Source organism: Leptodactylus fuscus, chromosome 3 (genome assembly GCF_031893055.1).
Source record: "Leptodactylus fuscus isolate aLepFus1 chromosome 3, aLepFus1.hap2, whole genome shotgun sequence".
NCBI lineage: Eukaryota > Metazoa > Chordata > Amphibia > Anura > Leptodactylidae > Leptodactylus > Leptodactylus fuscus.
In genome coordinates this window covers 49,918,135-49,943,589 of record NC_134267.1, presented here as the reverse complement: position 1 = coordinate 49,943,589, position 25,455 = coordinate 49,918,135, and the positions used below count along the sequence as shown (strand labels likewise).

The window sequence follows — 25,455 nt, the reverse complement described above, 5'->3', positions numbered from 1 at the left end:
CTTCATGAACTACTTTCCTCTCCGCGTGACACCGCACAGAAAACACATGGACCCCATTATAGTCTATGGGGTCCATGTGCTTTCATTGCTCACCACTTATCAATGTGTTCGGTATTCCATTTGGGTACTCCCCAAGCGGACTCCCTGAATGGAATACCGAACGCAGATGTGAATCAGGCCTATGACTCTCTCTAGAGCAAAATATTAAAATGCTCCACCAGGCTGGTTTGGATTTGCTTACTTGACATAAAATAATGAGGCCATATTGTAACAATGAAGGAATGAAGAGGACATGGGTATAACGGTATTCCGTTAGGGGATGCACACATATTGTTTTGACTGTGCCTGGCATCTGTTTCTAACATAGTGAATGTCCACGTAAACTTTGCTTGATCCTTTTGGCTTATATTAATCTGGTATGTATCTGCATAATATTTTTACACTGCAAGTTCTACTGATGTAGTGCACTGCCCCCACAATGGTGAGAGCCACAATACCCCATCATACACTTCCCACAATACGTATGAGATTCCAATAATGTGGCCCACATAGGATGTCTTCTGACAAAGGCTGCACCCCTCATCACTGAAACTGAATGAATGTGAACACTGACAGCAGCCGTGGAGGAGTACATAGCTTGTCTCCTTGTGTGCACAACTATAGGGACATACATAGAACAAAATAGAAAAATTTCTACATGTGCTACCTATGACATCTGGCATAGACATGTTAGACTGTACAAAATAACTGCTGGATTATGTAATAATTTGGGGATATTTTACAGCATATTCTGGTTCCTTTAGTGCTTTACTGTAACAGGATATCTGAATATACACTATTTCTTGCTTGGTTTTAACAGTGAATCTTGAATATATTAGCAGAGGTGAAAACTTCTACAGGGGCCCTCCAATGTGCAATGACTTCACGAATCTATATCTATTATCTATTATAAAAATAAAATTCAGATGTTTGAATAAACTGTTGTAGCAAACTTTAACTTGATACTTTGAATGGCATCTCAATGGCTTTTGTTGGGAGTTATCATACCGCAGCAACGTATCACAGGCAAGTTAAAGGGATCCTATCATTCAAACACCTTTTTTTCTCAGTAACATGTCGGAATAGTTTTAACCCCTTCCCGACATCCGCCGTAATAGTACGGTGCTGTCGGGAAGGACTGACGGGAAGGACAGAACCTGTGTGTGCACCATGCTCTGTGAGTGTCAGCCGTGTGTTACAGCTGACAATGCCCTGTAACACCCGGGGTCAAACATGACCGCCGGCATCTTAGGAGGTTTGGTATAATAATGGCCCTGATCGGCACCCCCTGCGCCGGTTTGGGGGGGTGTCGGTGTTGGTAATGGGCAGCCCGTTGTCTGATCAGTGACCCCGGGTTTGCCCTCCATGTAGCTGGTTGATCCTGCCAAAAAGGAAGCTGTCAGCCCTGTGCATCTACACAGGCTGACAGCTTCCTATACTCTGCAATACACGTGTAACACGTGTATTGCAGCGTACATCTAGTTAAGCAGAGATCAGCTGATCACTGCTTCAATCCCCCATAGGGACAGAAAAAAAAAAGTTATAAAAAAGTAAAAGTAAAAAAGTTTAAATAAGTTTAAAATAAATTAGAAATAAATAAGGCCCCCCGCGCCGGAAGAAGACGCGTGAAGTGGCTGTTGCTGACGAAGATGGAGGTGGTGCTGGAGAGAGTTCTCTTGCAGCAGCAGTGCTGTTTGAGTGCTGGGGCCTGCCCCCAGTGCTGCGAGAGAACGCATTTGCATACCAACAAAAACCGGGATTTCAAGCGAACGGCGGCGCGGAGAAGACAACGAAAGGTAGGAGAAGAATAGCCTTTCTTAAGGCTATTCCTACGTGTTACTGAGAAAAAAAAAAGGCGTTTGAATGATAATGATCCTTAAAGGATCAAGTCACATGTAGGGGTTCACAAATAAGAAGCGATTCTTGTTGGTGGTGTGACACTATATTGGGTTTACTACCATCAGGACTGTATACCTGCTCTAAATGGCAACGCTATGACAAAGACCCTCCTGTATACAAGGAAACAAACCCTGAACCCAGTACTCATGCCATTCACTACACCTTTGAACCCCAATAATATTAGTCTAACTCAAGCAGAGTTGTGGCTATGGACTCCTTGGTGTATTCTTGATTTCCATTAGACCTACCATGCTATATTTGTTGTGTTTTGTTTTTCAGGAGATTATTTAGGTTACAATTCTCACATTCTAGTTTTAGTTTATTTGTGCCTTTTTAGATGTGAGGGCAGGATTGCCCCATCCTGTCCTCTAGTTTTGTGCTATATATCATTTGTAGTTGATATCTCCATGAATGCTAGGTCCCAAGGTTTCCTAGAAGAACATTGGAAATTGCAAAATGTCAATTATACCTACAGAAAAAACGGCAGTTTCCCCACAGGGAAGCAAAAAATTTGTAGAAGAAAACTCTGCGGACTTTCAGTGATTTGATTCATGGCACTTTGATTCATGCTACATGGGGTCTTAGCCTAAATGAGTGTTATTCTCTTTGTCTGTTACAGTGGCTGCCAATTGGTGTATCTTTTTATTGTGATGCTTAGACAGTGCCAGCGTATTCCGCAGTATTCAGTATACAGAGATTGTCATTACTTACAGCAATCCATGTCCTTATTATGTAATTTCTCACACGATTCCAGAACCGACTATTTACTATCTAGCATGAATTAATCTGTGAAACTAAATATATAAATATCTCAAAAAGTTGTCATTCTTACTTTAAAGGGATTCTATCATTAGAATCCATTTTTCAGGTATCATCGTCCCCTATTGTCCCCATTTTTCAGGCTATTCATCCCCTACCTTTATATCTCTGCTCCGCACTGCCGTTGCATTGATATACCGGTGTTTCCTGGTATGCAAATGAGTATCCAGAAAGCACAGGGGACGTTCCCCCTGAAGACTCTCCAGCAATGCCTCCATCTTCTACAGCCATGCCTCTCCACTGCCTCCTTCTTGTAGTCTTCTACCGGCGAGCCTGCGTTTGGAATCTAAATTCTGCACATGTGCAGTGGGCTGGGCTTTGGGCAGGGCCGACTACGCATGTCTGTTCGGCCATTTTACTGTAGCCGCTTACACAAGTGTACTGTGCCTGTAAGCATCCACAGTAAAATGGTCAAACTGCGCATGCGCAGAATTTAGATTCTGAATGCAGGCTCGCCGGAAGAAGACTACACGAAGGATGTGGCGGAGAGTCACGGCTGTAGAAGATGGAGGCGTCACTGGAGAGTCTTTAGGCAGTACAGAGGACGCCCTCTGTGCTGTCTGGATACTCATTTGCATACCTGGAAAAACCAGTATATCAACAGAACGGCAGCGCAGAGCAGAAATATAAAGGTAGGGGCCGAATAACCTTTCTTAAGGCTATTTCGATGTGTTATTACCTGAAAAAAAGGTTCTAATTATAGAATCCCTTTAAGAATTGTATTTTAGTAATGGACAGTGATCAGCTTATTAGACAAAATGTAAAGTCTGCTTGGAAATTTTTATTCCCAGCATATTGTATGTAGTGAATTTTTTTGTTTATTGCCTTTCAGGTGTGTGCTTCAGAATGGTAAGTGTTCACATGTTCATTGTTTCCTGGATTAATACATCTGTCATTAGTCTGTCTCATAGGCACTGTACATATCCGCCTTTTTAATCTGGTCAGCTAGGGCTCTACTAGTGTAGTCTATCGGCTGTTCTCTCCACCAGAAACATCAGATCCCAAATTAGAACCTAGTGACCCCATTATCAGGAAATACTTGAAAATGGTATAAAGTGCCTTTTAGATCACTAAAAATAGAATTCACAGTTTTTACTATTAACAGTCACCCTGATGTCCATACACATCTGACAAAATGAACCCATTGATATGGGGGGTTGGGAGATCAGCCATAAGTCTAAGGTGTAGAGGGGGGTCTCCTGATCAATGTGTACAATGGAAGGAGAGGTTGATATGGCAAATATAAGGGACTTTTCCTTATGCAGAGGGATTTGGTTAAGAATAAGATTTGGGAAAGCTTGATATGTGAAGTATAACAAAAGCTAAACAAAGAAGTTGATGATCAGGGCAGATTTTATAAGGTTTTGTTTTACTTTTCTGTAATTTGGTGCAGTACACAGAAGATGAAGCAAGAAAACTTGGTGTGGTTGGATGGGTTAGAAACACAAGACAAGGCACTGTGGAAGGACAAGTCCAAGGATCAGAAGAAAAGGTGAATTCCATGTAAGTGCGCATAATCCAAAATCTCTAATATCTAAGATATAATATCTATAGAGACAGTTCACAGATAACCATGTGTGCATATGAAAGGTGTTTAGGTGATTGTCCACTACTTGGAAACCTTGTCTATTATCTGTTGTATGTAACTGGAATTTCTGCAACATGGGGCAGCCACTCTGTGTTCTTACCCCAGGGGACCATTCTAGCTCGTGTGTTAATTCTAAGGCACCTGTCTTCATGATAGATTCCCTATAAGCTATCAGTATGAAATGCATGCTGTATATAGAGGTCACTGTTGCCTAATAATTGCTAATGGAAGGCAGTCCTGTATATTCCTGACATGTTTAGACTAAAAATTCACATTAACGTTTTGAAAATGAGTGTGAGAAGCGATGACATAATACAATAATATTAGTTCTACAGATGACTTTTTAATGTAGTTTTTGTATTTGAGCAGCTGGAGGTAAAGCGTTCCTAATAACCACCGAGATTGATGGAATGACCAGAAGGTTTTTAGCCGACCCTTCCTAGAATAAAAACATTCCAGAGTAGTGAAAACATATCAGAATAACATGAGGAGTTTGCCTGATTTTAGAAAAATAAATTACAATATGACTACAAATCAGCTCATTTAACACGTACACATGAGCAGATATGAAAAATCCAGTTATATAGGTGTGTCATATATATTTGTATATGTATACTATTTGGTTATGTTTCTGGACATGGATATTTACTGCGCGTATTCAGGGCAGATTTCACATTCATAATCCAGCCAATTTCCAAAACACCATCCACATGTATGGATGTATGAAAAAAACCAACTAAACTAAGCTAGCTAAAAAACCACACAGACCCCATAGACTATAATGGGGTTCGTGTGGTTTCCGCTCGATGTCCGCACGAATCATGCGGAGAGAAAAGTACTGCAAGCAGCACTTTTATCTCTGCATGTTTCATGCTGAAACCACACGGACCCCATTTAAGTCTATGGAGTCCGTGTGGTTCCTTAGCTAAAAACCTTTTTAATGCGTTCAGTATTCTGTTCGGGGGTCTCCAAGCAGACTTCCTGAACGGAATATGAACGCAGATGTGAACCAGGCCTCACACATGCGAGCAACACTTTTCTCTCCACATTTTTCATGCGAAAACCTACTTGAAACCACACAGACCCCATTATAGTCTATGGGGTCCATGTGATTTCTTAGCTAACCGCTTTTTAATGCATTCGGTATTCCGTTCGTGAGGTCCCCAAGCGGACTCCCTGAACGGAATACCGAACGCAGATGTGTTCCAGGCCATACACATGCTATATTTAGATACAGTATTTGGATACAGTTACAAAGTAACTAAAAATAATGAGCATAAATTACAACATAGCATAAAAAGGGTATATAAAGAATAACAGTAAGACATATAGGTCTAAATCTCAGATGACGATCAAAGACTATTGATGGGGTCTAATTTAAATAAAGTTTAGATCTGGGAGGATGGGAAGGGGAGGAGGATATAATCTGGACCTAGGAGAGACTGGCGGAGGGTCGAGGTTCTCAATCCAGAATTCTTTGTTGGCTTAATTAAAACAAAAATCTTTCCAAGACTGCCAGACTGACTGATACTTGGAGTGATGGCGTAATTCCCAGTGGGATCATTCCTTCTTTTTGGCCAGTTGTACTGCTTTCCTAAGGCAGTTTTGGGCCTGCGGAGGCCACATTGAGGTTAACCGTACAGAAATCTATGGAGTCTTTGGGAAGTGGTTCAGGATCTTTGGGAAAAGAGCGATTGAGTCATGACTCATAACATATGAGAGACATTAGGGATTGTAATTGTGACCAGTATGAAGTTCTATTATAGCATTTACTCCAGATGTGCTTGCACCTAGCTATATCCGGCTGTACCTATTCAAATGAGTGGAGTGGTGTGTGCTGTCCGACCAGCAGCTCTATTCAAAAGTGGGGTGAAAAACACCCCAATTCTCTAGATCCGTAGTGGTCCTACTGTTGGGATACCCATTGATCAGCAAGTCACCACTTATCCTGTGGAGCTTTTGTGAGGTTATTTGTTGCAATAAGAGGGCCAGTGCAGGAAAGGTGTAGCCACAATAGCGAAATCAAAGGTAGGCTAAGTGTTGCCTCCTCCATTGTTACGTGTGATTTAGGTGAAGAGTCAAACTAGTCCATTACATGCTAGTAACAAGTTATGCATAGTATACCCCCAAATTACTTGGCAGACCTAAAGTTTTGTAAGCAATTCATGATTTAGTCCCTTGCCACTTATCCCCTATTCTGTGGATAGGGCAAACATGTCCATAATACAACCCCTTTAATACTTAATCAGCTCAGAGGGGAAGGGGAGATATCATCTGTAGTGTTTCTCTAAGACTTTGAGACCAATAGTTGTATATTTTTGGAGCTTCTTGTTTTAGACTCACCTGAAAAGGGGCTTTGACTTCGTGGAGACAGGCATGGTTTTCCTTTATTGTCCCAAAGTAACACAAAGTAAGGAGTTACAAAATTAGACTCGACAGTCTAAACGTGGCTCATCCACCATCCACCTCATCCATCAATGTATCATTCAGACATAGAGCGTTTTTAGGTGTAATCAAGTTTTATTTGGAACAGAACAAATACAAAATGTAGAAGGCAAGAAAGGGTGTAAACAATGCCATTAACTGGTGCATAGATGGACGAACAAGTCCAAAAACAGGCATGTCAAGGGGAAAAGAAGTATGAGAAAGAAGAGAAGAAGGGAAATCAAAAAGACATGAGGGGGAGCAAGTGTGTGTGTGGGGAGGGGTGGGCAAAAACCACCAGAGCAGTGAGAGGGAGACCGGGAAGGCTTATGAGAAGAGACTAGTAAACTCTAAGGATTCCTGAAACACCACGCACGGCCGCCAGAGGGCTTCAAACTGCTCTGTAACCAGAACCTCCACCCTTCTGATGAGAAGACACTCCTGGAGCCATTCCATCAATGAGGGGGTTGTAGTGCTTTGCCAGTGGCAGCCGTGAGAAAGTGACATCGAAGATCGCCCTTAACCTGGGATATCTTACCCAGGATGAGGGAGAGGAGAGACAATTGGGGAGAGCAGACTAATTATCAGAGACAGAAGGATAGAACTTGTGAAGGAGGTCTGGACACCGGTATTTTTCTCCTGGGAACTACAGGGCAAAAGGAATTTGTATGTAAGCAGGAAGAAATGGGCCAAATCAGTAGAAGAGAGATGTAAGTCAAAATCTGTTTCCAAAAGTCTGGTGTGGGGGGAGACCCGAGATAGCGGCTGACAGTAGGGTGTTGTAGAGGAGCAAGAGGGAACGTGTCAGGGGCTCGGGCCTGGAGGAGGATACTCTCCAGGACAGTGGGAGTAGAAGAGAGCAAAGGCAGCAAGGACAACTTACAGAGAAAAAAAAGTGAAATGGTTGTACTTCAGCCAGTAGAGTGAGGTATCAGGAGAGGACGCTTGCAGTTGAATGAGGGAGGGGAGCAACCCTGCAATCTTGTCTAGTCTAATGTCATCGTTAACCGACCAACAAAGGAACCAGCCGGTAGAGACACCTGGTGGGAACATGGAGTTCTGAAAAAGAGGTCTCACGGGTCCTGGGATCCTAGCTAGCGAAACGTTCTGGCACACTCAGTCCCAGACAGACAGTAACTGTGAGGAGAGAAGGGAGAGCCAATCAACCTTGGAATGGAGGGGATCCAGGGCAAGGAAGGGAGATAAGCAGAAAGGAGATCTGCTTCCAAGGACACCCATTGCTTATCTGAGGTTCATCATCAATCAAAGAGGCGCAACAGGACGGCTGCATGATAATATAGAATAGAGCATTTTTAGACTGCCTTTCTAAGGCTCAGTTCACATCACCTGATAGGCGTGAGGCCTAACTATTAGTAAATGTACACTAATATTATGAGCAAAAGCCAGATGAGGATCCAGTGGGAAGAAGAAGTATACGATCATTCTTTATTTTAACCATTCCATCTGAATCTGCTCTAACTTTGGCTCCAAAAAAATGCTTAAAAAACTGCCATAAACACTGTGATGAAAAGACAACCTCCTTGCCTATCTTTGCCAATCTCTTAGACAAACAAGATGGCAAAACTCATGTATGACCATTGCTTCATTCAAATGGACACCCTTGTTCGTATGACTGGTGGGAACTCCTAACAATCAGACCTTTATTCACTGCACAGACAAGAATCCTGTTTTTGCAGGATTGCACCTCAAGGAAGCTGGTGATTATACAAATATACCACCACAATAAGCATTTCCGGCACATTTTGTGAGATGGCATGGGATAGAGCTTTCAAATGGGATACAAATGCGTTGCGGTATGGACCCATATGGTTGACTCAATATACTTTTGACTTTCATTTGTTACTTCGGTCACCTTAAATCTTGGAGTTCTGAGAAGTTGAAATAACTCTCCATTTAATCACCTCCGAGTAGCACACATGGTGCAAACATGGATGTAAAGGTATTACACCTTGGCAGGATTATTGGCCTTTCCATACTGTAATGAGCTCGGGGACCCACTCAAGGATGGAGTTTTGACTCAGTCTGACACAGAAGATTAACTAGCACAGAACTTCCCACACAGACAAAGAAATAACAAAATTCAGCATGTAGTTATATCTCAGGCAGATATGTAAATTATTACAGGTGTGATCTGATTAGACACTGAGTCTTGTTACGAGTGGGCGTAAGAGCAGGGGTGAACCTACCCCTTTTGCCGCCCAAGGCGAACTACAGAAAGCCGCCCCCCCCTGGGAGGAGGGGGCAGAGCGAAGGGGTGTGACCGAGCGAAGGGGGCGTATCGAGGGGCGGGGCTTAGCGCCGTTCGCAGGCAGAGAGCAGGCACAGAGATGACCTGCGCTCTGCCTGAGCGTGAGGGGAGGCTGCTGGAGCAGCGCTGCTCCAGTGGCCTCCCCAAACCACCTCTCAATGCTAAGCAAGTCCAGGACAGCTTGTCCTGGACTGGCTTAGGTAATCAAAAATCCGCCCTCCCTGGGGTCCTGACATAGTTCCGCCTGAAGTGCTCGCTTCATGTCGCCTCATGGGAGGTGCGGCACTGCGTAAGAGTGCTATAAAAGACTCCTGTTAGCCAGTTTTTGGCTAGCGTAGCTCTTGGTGAACGATGTTTGACTGCTAGACTTGCTTCTACAACACACTCAAGGGCATTTTGCCCAGTTACAGACCTTGAGAGAGGGCACATCATTGTACTGAGAGAAGCAGGATGGTCATTTTAATGAACTGCCATCTAAACTGTTCTGACCTGTTGGGAACTGTTTGAATCATGGGGACACATGGTGGACAGGCTCTGGATGGCCTAGACAGACCACCAGTAGAGACGATCAGTTAATCCTCCAATAAGCACAAGCAGTCCCCCAGTTTCGTTGTCCACCATTCAGACCCAGGTAGCACCTTCATTGTGGTGGTCCATCTTCCTGGACCATTTTCAGGCATTTGCAAGAAGGAAATTTGGTGTCATGGCATCCATTGTTTATCCATTGATAACCAGCCATCATCACCTTCATTTGCACTGCTGCTGTAAAGGAAATACCTGGACTTATATGAACTGAAATTCTATTATCTTTAACTATTAACCATTCTATGTTCTGTTGATTCTATGATCTGATGATGGTTGGGTTTGAGTATGGAGGTCTTTTGTTGAGTGCTTCTGCCTTAGCTGTGGCGCAACACACTGTAGTATTGATAGGAGGTAAACTTACGGCTCAGTGACATGTGCAGGACATCTGTGGCCCCTCATAAAAAGGTTTTGTTGACACTTTTCAGCAGGATAATACTCACCCACACATAACAAGGGCTTTCCAGCAATGTCTCTGCCAGATTTCTGGACCTGCCCAGATGCCAGAACTATCACCAATGGTTCATTTATGGGACCAGCTGGGATGCCAGCTACAGCAAGATGTAAGTGTGCAAGGTCTACGGGTCCAGATACAACATATGTGCACAAGTATGCATAACCTGTATGCCTCCATACTCCTCTGTATCTCATCTTGTATCCAAGTTATAGGTGGCCCATCAAGGTAGTAGAACCTCATTTCAATTGTATAAGTTCCTCCAATAAACGTATCCTTTCTCCCTAATATTGCAATCACTTACATTATCATCACATTTACACATAGAACGTTTCTTTTGATTCCAGCAACTCCTTTTTGTTGCATTATTTATTTTTCGAGTATACTGTGTATGTATTGTGGGGGAGGTAGCTCGGTAGCAGCAAAGGTGCAGACCCAAACAGTTAAATACAAGGACACAAAATGTGCAGGTTTATTTAGAAAAAGCAAAAAAATAAATAAACCTTCACTTCAGGTACAAAATGAGCAAAATAAAATAAAGCCTTAACTTTAGGCAAAAAAACAATGTGAAACAAAATCCTGCTTGTCCGAGCTCTTAACTAAACAGTAACAATAAACTAACTATACATGTGGCTTACTACCAGCCACACAAATAAGCAAATTAACACAATGCAGTCTCAACAGACTCAGAGTATCAGGACAGACCCAGACGCCTCCTCTAACTCCCTGGATCTGCCCTGAAGTGCAGGCTCTTCAGCCTTTTATGGGCCAGTAATGATCCTATGACCCACACCTGGGCTGAAGCCTACTCCAGATCTGCCCTGGACCACACATAGGTCAGAAACCTGCTGCTGGTATAGCAGGACTCCAGAACTCAGCCTGTCACCTTCTCAACAAGTATTTTACCCACAGCAGTGCCCCTGTGTAACATTACACTGTCCAAGCTTTACTTCGGTGCTATAGACGATCAGTATTGATACATTTGGCCCATATTGTTACAGGCAGTATAAGACACATTTAATGGTAATCTCCAGAAGACATCTGAATGTAGAGAAGTGAAACATCATCACCCCAAATACTGACTATAACAGAAGGCAATACCTAATGATAGATTATTACTCTAACAATATATAGGATAGCTGCTCTCCCTTCCTATCTGTTACATGACCAAAGTTAAAATGGATTTTGTGTTGTTACTGTCGAGCTGTAGGGTGGGACTGAGCCTAGGGATGATAAAATTATAATGTAGCTCCCGGATCTCATGCTGGGAGGGAAGCAGCAACAAGCGATGAAGGACATAGTGCAGATGTCTCTTACTACTTACATAACATATACCCGTGTATTACCAAAGCCCTAGCTGCCCGCACTGCACATACACTGCACACTGACTGCTCTCGCTCCTCTCCCTAACCCTGTAATTGGTTACACATTTGTAATTTGACAACCATACAAGTTTTCAAACTAAGGAAACGCGTCATTGATAACCAGTGTGGGATAAGTGCCCAGATCTCACCGCAGTCTTATAGATGTGCGATCATACGGTTAAGCTCCACGCAATGTTACATATCTCACATCTGCTTTTAATTTATACTGTATCTACAGCTGCAGCACAGTCTGTCTTCTGGCATAATTTATCCTGATAGATGAGTTATCACAGTGCAGAAGAGAATCAGGTTAATGACATAGTCAGCTCTGCTATATCATACATGTCATATATGATAACTAAAGGCCAAGCTGTCCATAGGCTTATGAAAGTTGTTTATAGTTGAATGAAATAAAGTATTTTCTCCTATATAAAAGTTATAGAGATATGGCCTAACTTGGTATCCGCTCCAGGGGCGTGGTAGTGGCAGTAGTGGCTGTCACAGGGCCCGGGGTATCAGGCGGCAGCTGCTACTGCTGCAGAATCTTTTTTTTTCCTAATAGGCTGTTACCTGCTGAGTAATTCCAGCAGGTAACGGGCCCTATTTACTTACCGATCCTGGCTTCTGCTCACAGCTGCCGGCACTTCCCCTTCTGCAGATGTGGCTGTGGGCACGTCTCGGGATTGGTAAGTAAGGCCGTGGGCCAGCGATCCCCACAAAAACTATCATTGTACTCGGGAGGGGTCTTTTAAGAGCCCCGAGTATAATGATCGGAGGGAGGGGAAGGAGCATAAAAATCGCTGTTACTTACCTCTTCTGGATCCGGAAGGCTTCAGGCCTACTTGTCATGACGCAAGGCCCCGCTCACGTGACATCCCATACATCAATAAAGATGGCCGGGAGTGCGCTGGAGCTCAGGAGATGTAAGTAATAGTTTTTTTTATGTTTGTATCCTCCTCTGGGTCTCCAATTATTATACTCTGGGGTCTAGTCAGATCCCAGAGTATAATAATTATTCATGGGTGGTCCACAATGGGGAATGATATTGTGTGCAGGAGCCACTATGGGGAATAATACTGTGTGCAGGGGCCACTATGGGGCATAATACTGTGTGCAAGGGCCACTATGGGGTAGAATGCAGGGTGGGGGGGGATTGGTCGGTCCGGGTCTTCAAGGGGGTGAGGGCAGTCGTCGGGGGGTTGAAGGCGGTTGAGGAGGGCATGTCAAAGGTTTGCCACGGGGCCCCGCCATTCCTAGTTTCGCTACTAATCTTCTCTATTATCCAAAGCAGAAGGAAATATCTGTAGAGTTGGCGAATGATGTATTACATGTTCCAGTGTTACTTTGAATGGCAGATGTAGAGGAGCAGTATGTCTTGTGGCATCTTCACCCGTTTATAGCCAACTATTATGTTGTTGCACAAGACAACACCTTTTTACACTCAACACCAAGAAGGAAAAGTCTTGGAATTATGGAGATCCCGGATTGATAGGCATGTTAATTAGAGATGAGCGAACAGTGTTCTATCGAACTCATGTTCGATCGGATATTAGGCTGTTCGGCATGTTCGAATCGAATCGAACACCGCGTGGTAAAGTGCGCCATTACTCGATTCCCCTCCCACCGTCCCTGGCGCCTTTTTTGCTCCAATAACAGCGCAGGGTAGGTGGGACAGGAACTACGACACCGGTGACGTTGAAAAAAGTAGGCAAAACCCATTGGCTGCCGAAAACATGTGACCTCTAATTTAAAAGAACAGCGCCGCCCAGCTTCGCGTCATCCTGAGCTTGCAATTCACCGAGGACGGAGGTTTCCGTCCAGTTAGCTAGGGGTTAGATTCTGGGTAGGCAGGGACAGGCTAGGATAGGAAGGAGAAGACAACCAACAGCTCTTATAAGAGCTAAATTCCAGGGAGAAGCTTGTCAGTGTAACGTGGTACTGACGGGCTCAATCGCCGCAACCCAGCTTTCCCAGGATCCTGAATGGAATACACTGTCAGTGTATTCCCGTATACCCGATATATACCCCGATACCCGTTCCAACGGTGTGCCCCCCCACCTTCACCCCAGAAATACCCTGCAAGTCCCCTAGCAATAGGATTGGGGCTATATACACCCACTATTTTTGCTACTGCCATATAGTGCCATTGTCTCACTGGGAATTCAAAGAATATATTGGGCTTACATATAACTTCAATTCCAGGGAGAAGCTTGTCAGTGTAACGTGGCACTGACGGGCTCAATCGCCGCAACCCAGCTTTCCCAGGATCCTGAATGGAACACACTGACAGTGTATTCCCGTATACCCCATATATACACCCCCAAATCCCCGTTCCAACGGTGTGCCCCCCCACCTTCACCTCAGAAATACCCTGCAAGTCCCCTAGCAATAGAATTGGGGCTATATACACCCACAATTTTTGCTACTGGTATATAGTGCCATTGTCTGACTGGGAATTCAAAGAATATATTGGGGTGACGTGCACCCACAATTTTTGCTACTGCTATACAGTGCCATTGTCTGACTGGGAATTCAAAGAATATATGGGGGTTACGTGCACCCACAATTTTTAATACTGCTATACAGTTCCATTGTCTCACTGGGAATTCAAAGAATATATGGGGGTTATGTGCACCCACAATTTTTAATACTGGTATACAGTGCCATTGTCTGACTGGGAATTCAAAGAATATATGGGGGTTACGTGCACCCACAATTTTTAATACTGCTATACAGTTCCATTGTCTCACTGGGAATTCAAAGAATATATGGGGGTTATGTGCACCCACAATTTTTAATACTGGTATACAGTGCCATTGTCTGACTGGGAATTCAAAGAATATATGGGGGTTATGTGCACCCACAATTTTTAATACTGGTATACAGTGCCATTGTCTGACTGGGAATTCAAAGAATATATTGGAGTTATGTGCACCCACAATTTTTACTACTGGTATACAGTGCCATTGTCTGACTGGGAATTCAAAGAATATATGGGGGTTATGTGCACCCACAATTTTTAATACTGGTATATAGTGCCATTGTCTGACTGGGAATTCAAAGAATATATGGGGGTTACGTGCACCCACAATTTTTGCTACTGCTATACAGTTCCATTGTCTCACTGGGAATTCAAAGAATATATGGGGGTTATGTGCACCCACAATTTTTAATACTGGTATACAGTGCCATTGTCTGACTGGGAATTCAAAGAATATATGGGGGTTATGTGCACCCACAATTTTTACTACTGGTATACAGTGCCATTGTCTGACTGGGAATTCAAAGAATATATTGGGGTGACGTGCACCCACAATTTTTGCTACTGCTATACAGTGCCATTGTCTCACTGGGAATTCAAAGAATATATGGGGGTTATGTGCACCCACAATTTTTAATACTGGTATACAGTGCCATTGTCTGACTGGGAATTCAAAGAATATATTGGGGTTATGTGCACCCACAATTTTTAATACTGGTATATAGTGCCATTGTCTGACTGGGAATTCAAAGAATATATGGGGGTTATGTGCACCCACAATTTTTAATACTGGTATACAGTGCCATTGTCTGACTGGGAATTCAAAGAATATATTGGGGTTATGTGCACCCACAATTTTTACTACTGGTATACAGTGCCATTGTCTCACTGGGAATTCAAAGAATATATGGGGGTTATGTGCACCCACAATTTTTAATACTGGTATACAGTGCCATTGTCTGACTGGGAATTCAAAGAATATATGGGGGTTATGTGCACCCACAATTTTTAATACTGGTATACAGTGCCATTGTCTCACTGGGAATTCAAAGAATATATTGGGGTTATGTGCACCCACAATTTTTACTACTGGTATATAGTGCCATTGTCTGACTGGGAATTCAAAGAATATATGGGGATTATGTGCACCCACAATTTTTAATACTGGTATACAGTGCCATTGTCTGACTGGGAATTCAAAGAATATATGGGGGTTATGTGCACCCACAATTTTTAATACTGGTATATAGTGCCATTGTCTGACTGGGAATTCAAAGAATATATGGGGGTTACGTGCACCCACAATTTTTGCTACTGCTATACAGTTCCATTGTCTCACTGGGAATTCAAAGAATATATGGGGGTTATGTGCACCCACAATTTTTAATACTGGTATACAGTGCCATTGTCTGACTGGGAATTCAAAGAATATATGGGGGTTATGTGCACCCACAATTTTTAATACTGGTATACAGTGCCATTGTCTGACTGGGAATTCAAAGAATATATTGGGGTGACGTGCACCCACAATTTTTGCTACTGCTATACAGTGCCATTGTCTGACTGGGAATTCAAAGAATATATGGGGGTTATGTGCACCCACAATTTTTAATACTGCTATATAGTGCCATTGTCTGACTGGGAATTCAAAGAATATATGGGGGTTACGTGCACCCACAATTTTTGCTACTGCTATACAGTTCCATTGTCTCACTGGGAATTCAAAGAATATATGGGGGTTATGTGCACCCACAATTTTTAATACTGGTATACAGTGCCATTGTCTGACTGGGAATTCAAAGAATATATGGGGGTTATGTGCACCCACAATTTTTACTACTGGTATACAGTGCCATTGTCTGACTGGGAATTCAAAGAATATATTGGGGTGACGTGCACCCACAATTTTTGCTACTGCTATACAGTGCCATTGTCTCACTGGGAATTCAAAGAATATATGGGGGTTATGTGCACCCACAATTTTTAATACTGGTATACAGTGCCATTGTCTGACTGGGAATTCAAAGAATATATTGGGGTTATGTGCACCCACAATTTTTAATACTGGTATATAGTGCCATTGTCTGACTGGGAATTCAAAGAATATATGGGGGTTATGTGCACCCACAATTTTTAATACTGGTATACAGTGCCATTGTCTGACTGGGAATTCAAAGAATATATTGGGGTTATGTGCACCCACAATTTTTACTACTGGTATACAGTGCCATTGTCTCACTGGGAATTCAAAGAATATATTGGGGTTATGTGCACCCACAATTTTTACTACTGGTATATAGTGCCATTGTCTGACTGGGAATTCAAAGAATATATGGGGGTTACGTGCACCCACAATTTTTGCTACTGCTATACAGTTCCATTGTCTCACTGGGAATTCAAAGAATATATGGGGGTTATGTGCACCCACAATTTTTAATACTGGTATATAGTGCCATTGTCTGACTGGGAATTCAAAGAATATATGGGGGTTACGTGCACCCACAATTTTTGCTACTGCTATACAGTTCCATTGTCTCACTGGGAATTCAAAGAATATATGGGGGTTATGTGCACCCACAATTTTTAATACTGGTATACAGTGCCATTGTCTGACTGGGAATTCAAAGAATATATGGGGGTTATGTGCACCCACAATTTTTACTACTGGTATACAGTGCCATTGTCTGACTGGGAATTCAAAGAATATATGGGGGTTACGTGCACCCACAATTTTTGCTACTGCTATACAGTTCCATTGTCTCACTGGGAATTCAAAGAATATATGGGGGTTATGTGCACCCACAATTTTTAATACTGGTATACAGTGCCATTGTCTGACTGGGAATTCAAAGAATATATTGGGGTTATGTGCACCCACAATTTTTAATACTGGTATACAGTGCCATTGTCTGACTGGGAATTCAAAGAATATATTGGGGTTATGTGCACCCACAATTTTTACTACTGGTATACAGTGCCATTGTCTGACTGGGAATTCAAAGAATATATGGGGGTTATGTGCACCCACAATTTTTAATACTGGTATATAGTGCCATTGTCTGACTGGGAATTCAAAGAATATATGGGGGTTACGTGCACCCACAATTTTTGCTACTGCTATACAGTGCCATTGTCTCACTGGGAATTCAAAGAATATATGGGGGTTATGTGCACCCACAATTTTTAATACTGGTATACAGTGCCATTGTCTGACTGGGAATTCAAAGAATATATGGGGGTTATGTGCACCCACAATTTTTACTACTGGTATACAGTGCCATTGTCTGACTGGGAATTCAAAGAATATATTGGGGTGACGTGCACCCACAATTTTTGCTACTGCTATACAGTGCCATTGTCTCACTGGGAATTCAAAGAATATATGGGGGTTATGTGCACCCACAATTTTTAATACTGGTATACAGTGCCATTGTCTGACTGGGAATTCAAAGAATATATTGGGGTTATGTGCACCCACAATTTTTAATACTGGTATATAGTGCCATTGTCTGACTGGGAATTCAAAGAATATATGGGGGTTATGTGCACCCACAATTTTTAATACTGGTATACAGTTCCATTGTCTGACTGGGAATTCAAAGAATATATTGGGGTTATGTGCACCCACAATTTTTACTACTGGTATACAGTGCCATTGTCTCACTGGGAATTCAAAGAATATATTGGGGTTATGTGCACCCACAATTTTTACTACTGGTATATAGTGCCATTGTCTGACTGGGAATTCAAAGAATATATGGGGGTTACGTGCACCCACAATTTTTGCTACTGCTATACAGTTCCATTGTCTCACTGGGAATTCAAAGAATATATGGGGGTTATGTGCACCCACAATTTTTAATACTGGTATATAGTGCCATTGTCTGACTGGGAATTCAAAGAATATATGGGGGTTACGTGCACCCACAATTTTTGCTACTGCTATACAGTTCCATTGTCTCACTGGGAATTCAAAGAATATATGGGGGTTATGTGCACCCACAATTTTTAATACTGGTATACAGTGCCATTGTCTGACTGGGAATTCAAAGAATATATGGGGGTTATGTGCACCCACAATTTTTACTACTGGTATACAGTGCCATTGTCTGACTGGGAATTCAAAGAATATATTGGGGTTATGTGCACCCACAATTTTTAATACTGGTATACAGTGCCATTGTCTGACTGGGAATTCAAAGAATATATTGGGGTTATGTGCACCCACAATTTTTACTACTGGTATACAGTGCCATTGTCTGACTGGGAATTCAAAGAATATATGGGGGTTATGTGCACCCACAATTTTTAATACTGGTATATAGTGCCATTGTCTGACTGGGAATTCAAAGAATATATGGGGGTTACGTGCACCCACAATTTTTGCTACTGCTATACAGTGCCATTGTCTCACTGGGAATTCAAAGAATATATGGGGGTTATGTGCACCCACAATTTTTAATACTGGTATACAGTGCCATTGTCTGACTGGGAATTCAAAGAATATATTGGGGTTATGTGCACCCACAATTTTTACTACTGGTATACAGTGCCATTGTCTCACTGGGAATTCAAAGAATATATTGGGGTTATGTGCACCCACAATTTTTACTACTGGTATATAGTGCCATTGTCTGACTGGGAATTCAAAGAATATATGGGGGTTACGTACACCCACAATTTTTGCTACTGCTATACAGTTCCATTGTCTGACTGGGAATTCAAAGAATATATGGGGGTTATGTGCACCCACAATTTTTAATACTGGTATATAGTGCCATTGTCTGACTGGGAATTCAAAGAATATATGGGGGTTACGTGCACCCACAATTTTTGCTACTGCTATACAGTTCCATTGTCTCACTGGGAATTCAAAGAATATATGGGGGTTATGTGCACCCACAATTTTTAATACTGGTATACAGTGCCATTGTCTGACTGGGAATTCAAAGAATATATGGGGGTTATGTGCACCCACAATTTTTACTACTGGTATACAGTGCCATTGTCTGACTGGGAATTCAAAGAATATATTGGGGTGACGTGCACCCACAATTTTTGCTACTGCTATACAGTGCCATTGTCTCACTGGGAATTCAAAGAATATATGGGGGTTATGTGCACCCACAATTTTTAATACTGGTATACAGTGCCATTGTCTGACTGGGAATTCAAAGAATATATGGGGGTTATGTGCACCCACAATTTTTACTACTGGTATACAGTGCCATTGTCTGACTGGGAATTCAAAGAATATATTGGGGTGACGTGCACCCACAATTTTTGCTACTGCTATACAGTGCCATTGTCTCACTGGGAATTCAAAGAATATATGGGGGTTATGTGCACCCACAATTTTTAATACTGGTATACAGTGCCATTGTCTGACTGGGAATTCAAAGAATATATGGGGGTTATGTGCACCCACAATTTTTACTACTGGTATACAGTGCCATTGTCTGACTGGGAATTCAAAGAATACATTGGGGTTATGTGCACCCACAATTTTTAATACTGGTATACAGTGCCATTGTCTGACTGGGAATTCAAAGAATATATTGGGGTTATGTGCACCCACAATTTTTACTACTGGTATACAGTGCCATTGTCTGACTGGGAATTCAAAGAATATATTGGGGTTATGTGCACCCACAATTTTTAATACTGGTATATAGTGCCATTGTCTGACTGGGAATTCAAAGAATATATGGGGGTTACGTGCACCCACAATTTTTAATACTGGTATACAGTGCCATTGTCTGACTGGGAATTCAAAGAATATATGGGGGTTATGTGCACCCACAATTTTTACTACTGGTATACAGTGCCATTGTCTGACTGGGAATTCAAAGAATATATTGGGGTGACGTGCACCCACAATTTTTGCTACTGCTATACAGTGCCATTGTCTCACTGGGAATTCAAAGAATATATGGGGGTTATGTGCACCCACAATTTTTAATACTGGTATACAGTGCCATTGTCTGACTGGGAATTCAAAGAATATATGGGGGTTATGTGCACCCACAATTTTTACTACTGGTATACAGTGCCATTGTCTGACTGGGAATTCAAAGAATACATTGGGGTTATGTGCACCCACAATTTTTAATACTGGTATACAGTGCCATTGTCTGACTGGGAATTCAAAGAATATATTGGGGTTATGTGCACCCACAATTTTTACTACTGGTATACAGTGCCATTGTCTGACTGGGAATTCAAAGAATATATTGGGGTTATGTGCACCCACAATTTTTAATACTGGTATATAGTGCCATTGTCTGACTGGGAATTCAAAGAATATATGGGGGTTACGTGCACCCACAATTTTTGCTACTGCTATACAGTGCCATTGTCTCACTGGGAATTCAAAGAATATATGGGGGTTATGTGCACCCACAATTTTTAATACTGGTATACAGTGCCATTGTCTGACTGGGAATTCAAAGAATATATTGGGGTTATGTGCACCCACAATTTTTAATACTGGTATATAGTGGCATTGTCTGACTGGGAATTCAAAGAATATATGGGGGTTATGTGCACCCACAATTTTTAATACTGGTATACAGTGCCATTGTCTGACTGGGAATTCAAAGAATATATTGGGGTTATGTGCACCCACAATTTTTACTACTGGTATACAGTGCCATTGTCTCACTGGGAATTCAAAGAATATATTGGGGTTATGTGCACCCACAATTTTTACTACTGGTATATAGTGCCATTGTCTGACTGGGAATTCAAAGAATATATGGGGGTTACGTGCACCCACAATTTTTGCTACTGCTATACAGTTCCATTGTCTCACTGGGAATTCAAAGAATATATGGGGGTTATGTGCACCCACAATTTTTAATACTGGTATATAGTGCCATTGTCTGACTGGGAATTCAAAGAATATATGGGGGTTACGTGCACCCACAATTTTTGCTACTGCTATACAGTTCCATTGTCTCACTGGGAATTCAAAGAATATATGGGGGTTATGTGCACCCACAATTTTTAATACTGGTATACAGTGCCATTGTCTGACTGGGAATTCAAAGAATATATGGGGGTTATGTGCACCCACAATTTTTACTACTGGTATACAGTGCCATTGTCTGACTGGGAATTCAAAGAATATATTGGGGTGACGTGCACCCACAATTTTTGCTACTGCTATACAGTGCCATTGTCTCACTGGGAATTCAAAGAATATATGGGGGTTATGTGCACCCACAATTTTTAATACTGGTATACAGTGCCATTGTCTGACTGGGAATTCAAAGAATATATTGGGGTTATGTGCACCCACAATTTTTACTACTGGTATATAGTGCCATTGTCTGACTGGGAATTCAAAGAATATATGGGGGTTACGTGCACCCACAATTTTTGCTACTGCTATACAGTTCCATTGTCTCACTGGGAATTCAAAGAATATATGGGGGTTATGTGCACCCACAATTTTTAATACTGGTATATAGTGCCATTGTCTGACTGGGAATTCAAAGAATATATGGAGGTTACGTGCACCCACAATTTTTGCTACTGCTATACAGTTCCATTGTCTGACTGGGAATTCAAAGAATATATGGGGGTTATGTGCACCCACAATTTTTACTACTGGTATACAGTGCCATTGTCTGACTGGGAATTCAAAGAATATATTGGGGTGACGTGCACCCACAATTTTTAATACTGGTATATAGTGCCATTGTCTGACTGGGAATTCAAAGAATATATGGGGGTTATGTGCACCCACAATTTTTACTACTGGTATACAGTGCCATTGTCTGACTGGGAATTCAAAGAATATATTGGGGTTATGTGCACCCACAATTTTTACTACTGGTATACAGTGCCATTGTCTCACTGGGAATTCAAAGAATATATTGGGGTTATGTGCACCCACAATTTTTACTACTGGTATATAGTGCCATTGTCTGACTGGGAATTCAAAGAATATATGGGGGTTACGTGCACCCACAATTTTTGCTACTGCTATACAGTTCCATTGTCTCACTGGGAATTCAAAGAATATATGGGGGTTATGTGCACCCACAATTTTTAATACTGGTATATAGTGCCATTGTCTGACTGGGAATTCAAAGAATATATGGGGGTTACGTGCACCCACAATTTTTGCTACTGCTATACAGTTCCATTGTCTCACTGGGAATTCAAAGAATATATGGGGGTTATGTGCACCCACAATTTTTAATACTGGTATACAGTGCCATTGTCTGACTGGGAATTCAAAGAATATATGGGGGTTATGTGCACCCACAATTTTTACTACTGGTATACAGTGCCATTGTCTGACTGGGAATTCAAAGAATATATTGGGGTTATGTGCACCCACAATTTTTACTACTGGTATACAGTGCCATTGTCTGACTGGGAATTCAAAGAATATATGGGGGTTATGTGCACCCACAATTTTTAATACTGGTATATAGTGCCATTGTCTGACTGGGAATTCAAAGAATATATGGGGGTTAGGTGCACCCACAATTTTTGCTACTGCTATACAGTTCCATTGTCTCACTGGGAATTCAAAGAATATATGGGGGTTATGTGCACCCACAATTTTTAATACTGGTATACAGTGCCATTGTCTGACTGGGAATTCAAAGAATATATGGGGGTTATGTGCACCCACAATTTTTACTACTGGTATATAGTGCCATTGTCTGACTGGGAATTCAAAGAATATATTGGGGTGACGTGCACCCACAATTTTTGCTACTGCTATACAGTGCCATTGTCTCACTGGGAATTCAAAGAATATATGGGGGTTATGTGCACCCACAATTTTTAATACTGGTATACAGTGCCATTGTCTGACTGGGAATTCAAAGAATATATTGGGGTTATGTGCACCCACAATTTTTAATACTGGTATATAGTGCCATTGTCTGACTGGGAATTCAAAGAATATATGGGGGTTATGTGCACCCACAATTTTTAATACTGGTATACAGTGCCATTGTCTGACTGGGAATTCAAAGAATATATTGGGGTTATGTGCACCCACAATTTTTACTACTGGTATACAGTGCCATTGTCTCACTGGGAATTCAAAGAATATATTGGGGTTATGTGCACCCACAATTTTTACTACTGGTATATAGTGCCATTGTCTGACTGGGAATTCAAAGAATATATGGGGGTTACGTGCACCCACAATTTTTGCTACTGCTATACAGTTCCATTGTCTCACTGGGAATTCAAAGAATATATGGGGGTTATGTGCACCCACAATTTTTAATACTGGTATATAGTGCCATTGTCTGACTGGGAATTCAAAGAATATATGGGGGTTACGTGCACCCACAATTTTTGCTACTGCTATACAGTTCCATTGTCTCACTGGGAATTCAAAGAATATATGGGGGTTATGTGCACCCACAATTTTTAATACTGGTATACAGTGCCATTGTCTGACTGGGAATTCAAAGAATATATGGGGGTTATGTGCACCCACAATTTTTACTACTGGCATACAGTGCCGTTGTCTGACTGGGAATTCAAAGAATATATTGGGGTGACGTGCACCCACAATTTTTGCTACTGCTATACAGTGCCATTGTCTCACTGGGAATTCAAAGAATATATGGGGGTTATGTGCACCCACAATTTTTAATACTGGTATACAGTGCCATTGTCTGACTGGGAATTCAAAGAATATATTGGGGTTATGTGCACCCACAATTTTTACTACTGGTATATAGTGCCATTGTCTGACTGGGAATTCAAAGAATATATGGGGGTTACGTGCACCCACAATTTTTGCTACTGCTATACAGTTCCATTGTCTCACTGGGAATTCAAAGAATATATGGGGGTTATGTGCACCCACAATTTTTAATACTGGTATATAGTGCCATTGTCTGACTGGGAATTCAAAGAATATATGGGGGTTACGTGCACCCACAATTTTTGCTACTGCTATACAGTTCCATTGTCTCACTGGGAATTCAAAGAATATATGGGGGTTATGTGCACCCACAATTTTTAATACTGGTATACAGTGCCATTGTCTGACTGGGAATTCAAAGAATATATGGGGTTTATGTGCACCCACAATTTTTACTACTGGTATACAGTGCCATTGTCTGACTGGGAATTCAAAGAATATATGGGGGTTATGTGCACCCACAATTTTTACTACTGGTATACAGTGCCATTGTCTGACTGGGAATTCAAAGAATATATTGGGGTGACGTGCACCCACAATTTTTGCTACTGCTATACAGTGCCATTGTGTGACTGGGAATTCAAAGAATATATTGGGGTTATGTGCACCCACAATTTTTAATACTGGTATATAGTGCCATTGTCTGACTGGGAATTCAAAGAATATATGGGGGTTATGTGCACCCACAATTTTTAATACTGGTATACAGTGCCATTGTCTGACTGGGAATTCAAAGAATATATTGGGGTTATGTGCACCCACAATTTTTACTACTGGTATACAGTGCCATTGTCTCACTGGGAATTCAAAGAATATATTGGGGTTATGTGCACCCACAATTTTTACTACTGGTATATAGTGCCATTGTCTGACTGGGAATTCAAAGAATATATGGGGGTTACGTGCACCCACAATTTTTGCTCCTGCTATACAGTTCCATTGTCTCACTGGGAATTCAAAGAATATATGGGGGTTATGTGCACCCACAATTTTTAATACTGGTATATAGTGCCATTGTCTGACTGGGAATTCAAAGAATATATGGGGGTTACGTGCACCCACAATTTTTGCTACTGCTATACAGTTCCATTGTCTCACTGGGAATTCAAAGAATATATGGGGGTTATGTGCACCCACAATTTTTAATACTGGTATACAGTGCCATTGTCTGACTGGGAATTCAAAGAATATATGGGGGTTATGTGCACCCACAATTTTTACTACTGGTATACAGTGCCATTGTCTGACTGGGAATTCAAAGAATATATGGGGGTTACGTGCACCCACAATTTTTGCTACTGCTATACAGTTCCATTGTCTCACTGGGAATTCAAAGAATATATGGGGGTTATGTGCACCCACAATTTTTAATACTGGTATACAGTGCCATTGTCTGACTGGGAATTCAAAGAATATATGGGGGTTATGTGCACCCACAATTTTTACTACTGGTATACAGTGCCATTGTCTGACTGGGAATTCAAAGAATATATTGGGGTGACGTGCACCCACAATTTTTGCTACTGCTATACAGTGCCATTGTCTCACTGGGAATTCAAAGAATA

General features: G+C 41.7%; 1 protein-coding gene across 2 annotated transcripts in view; it reads left to right on the top strand.

The window, feature by feature from the left end:
• Positions 1 to 25,455, top strand: part of ACYP2 (acylphosphatase 2) — a 122,769-nt gene that overhangs the window by 2,140 nt on the left and 95,174 nt on the right. For both annotated transcript variants that reach the window (XM_075267568.1, XM_075267569.1), the window contains exons 2-3: positions 3,590 to 3,606; positions 4,151 to 4,260. In XM_075267568.1, the coding sequence (XP_075123669.1) occupies positions 3,590 to 3,606; positions 4,151 to 4,260 (127 nt within the window). The remainder of the gene's footprint in view (positions 1 to 3,589; positions 3,607 to 4,150; positions 4,261 to 25,455) is intronic.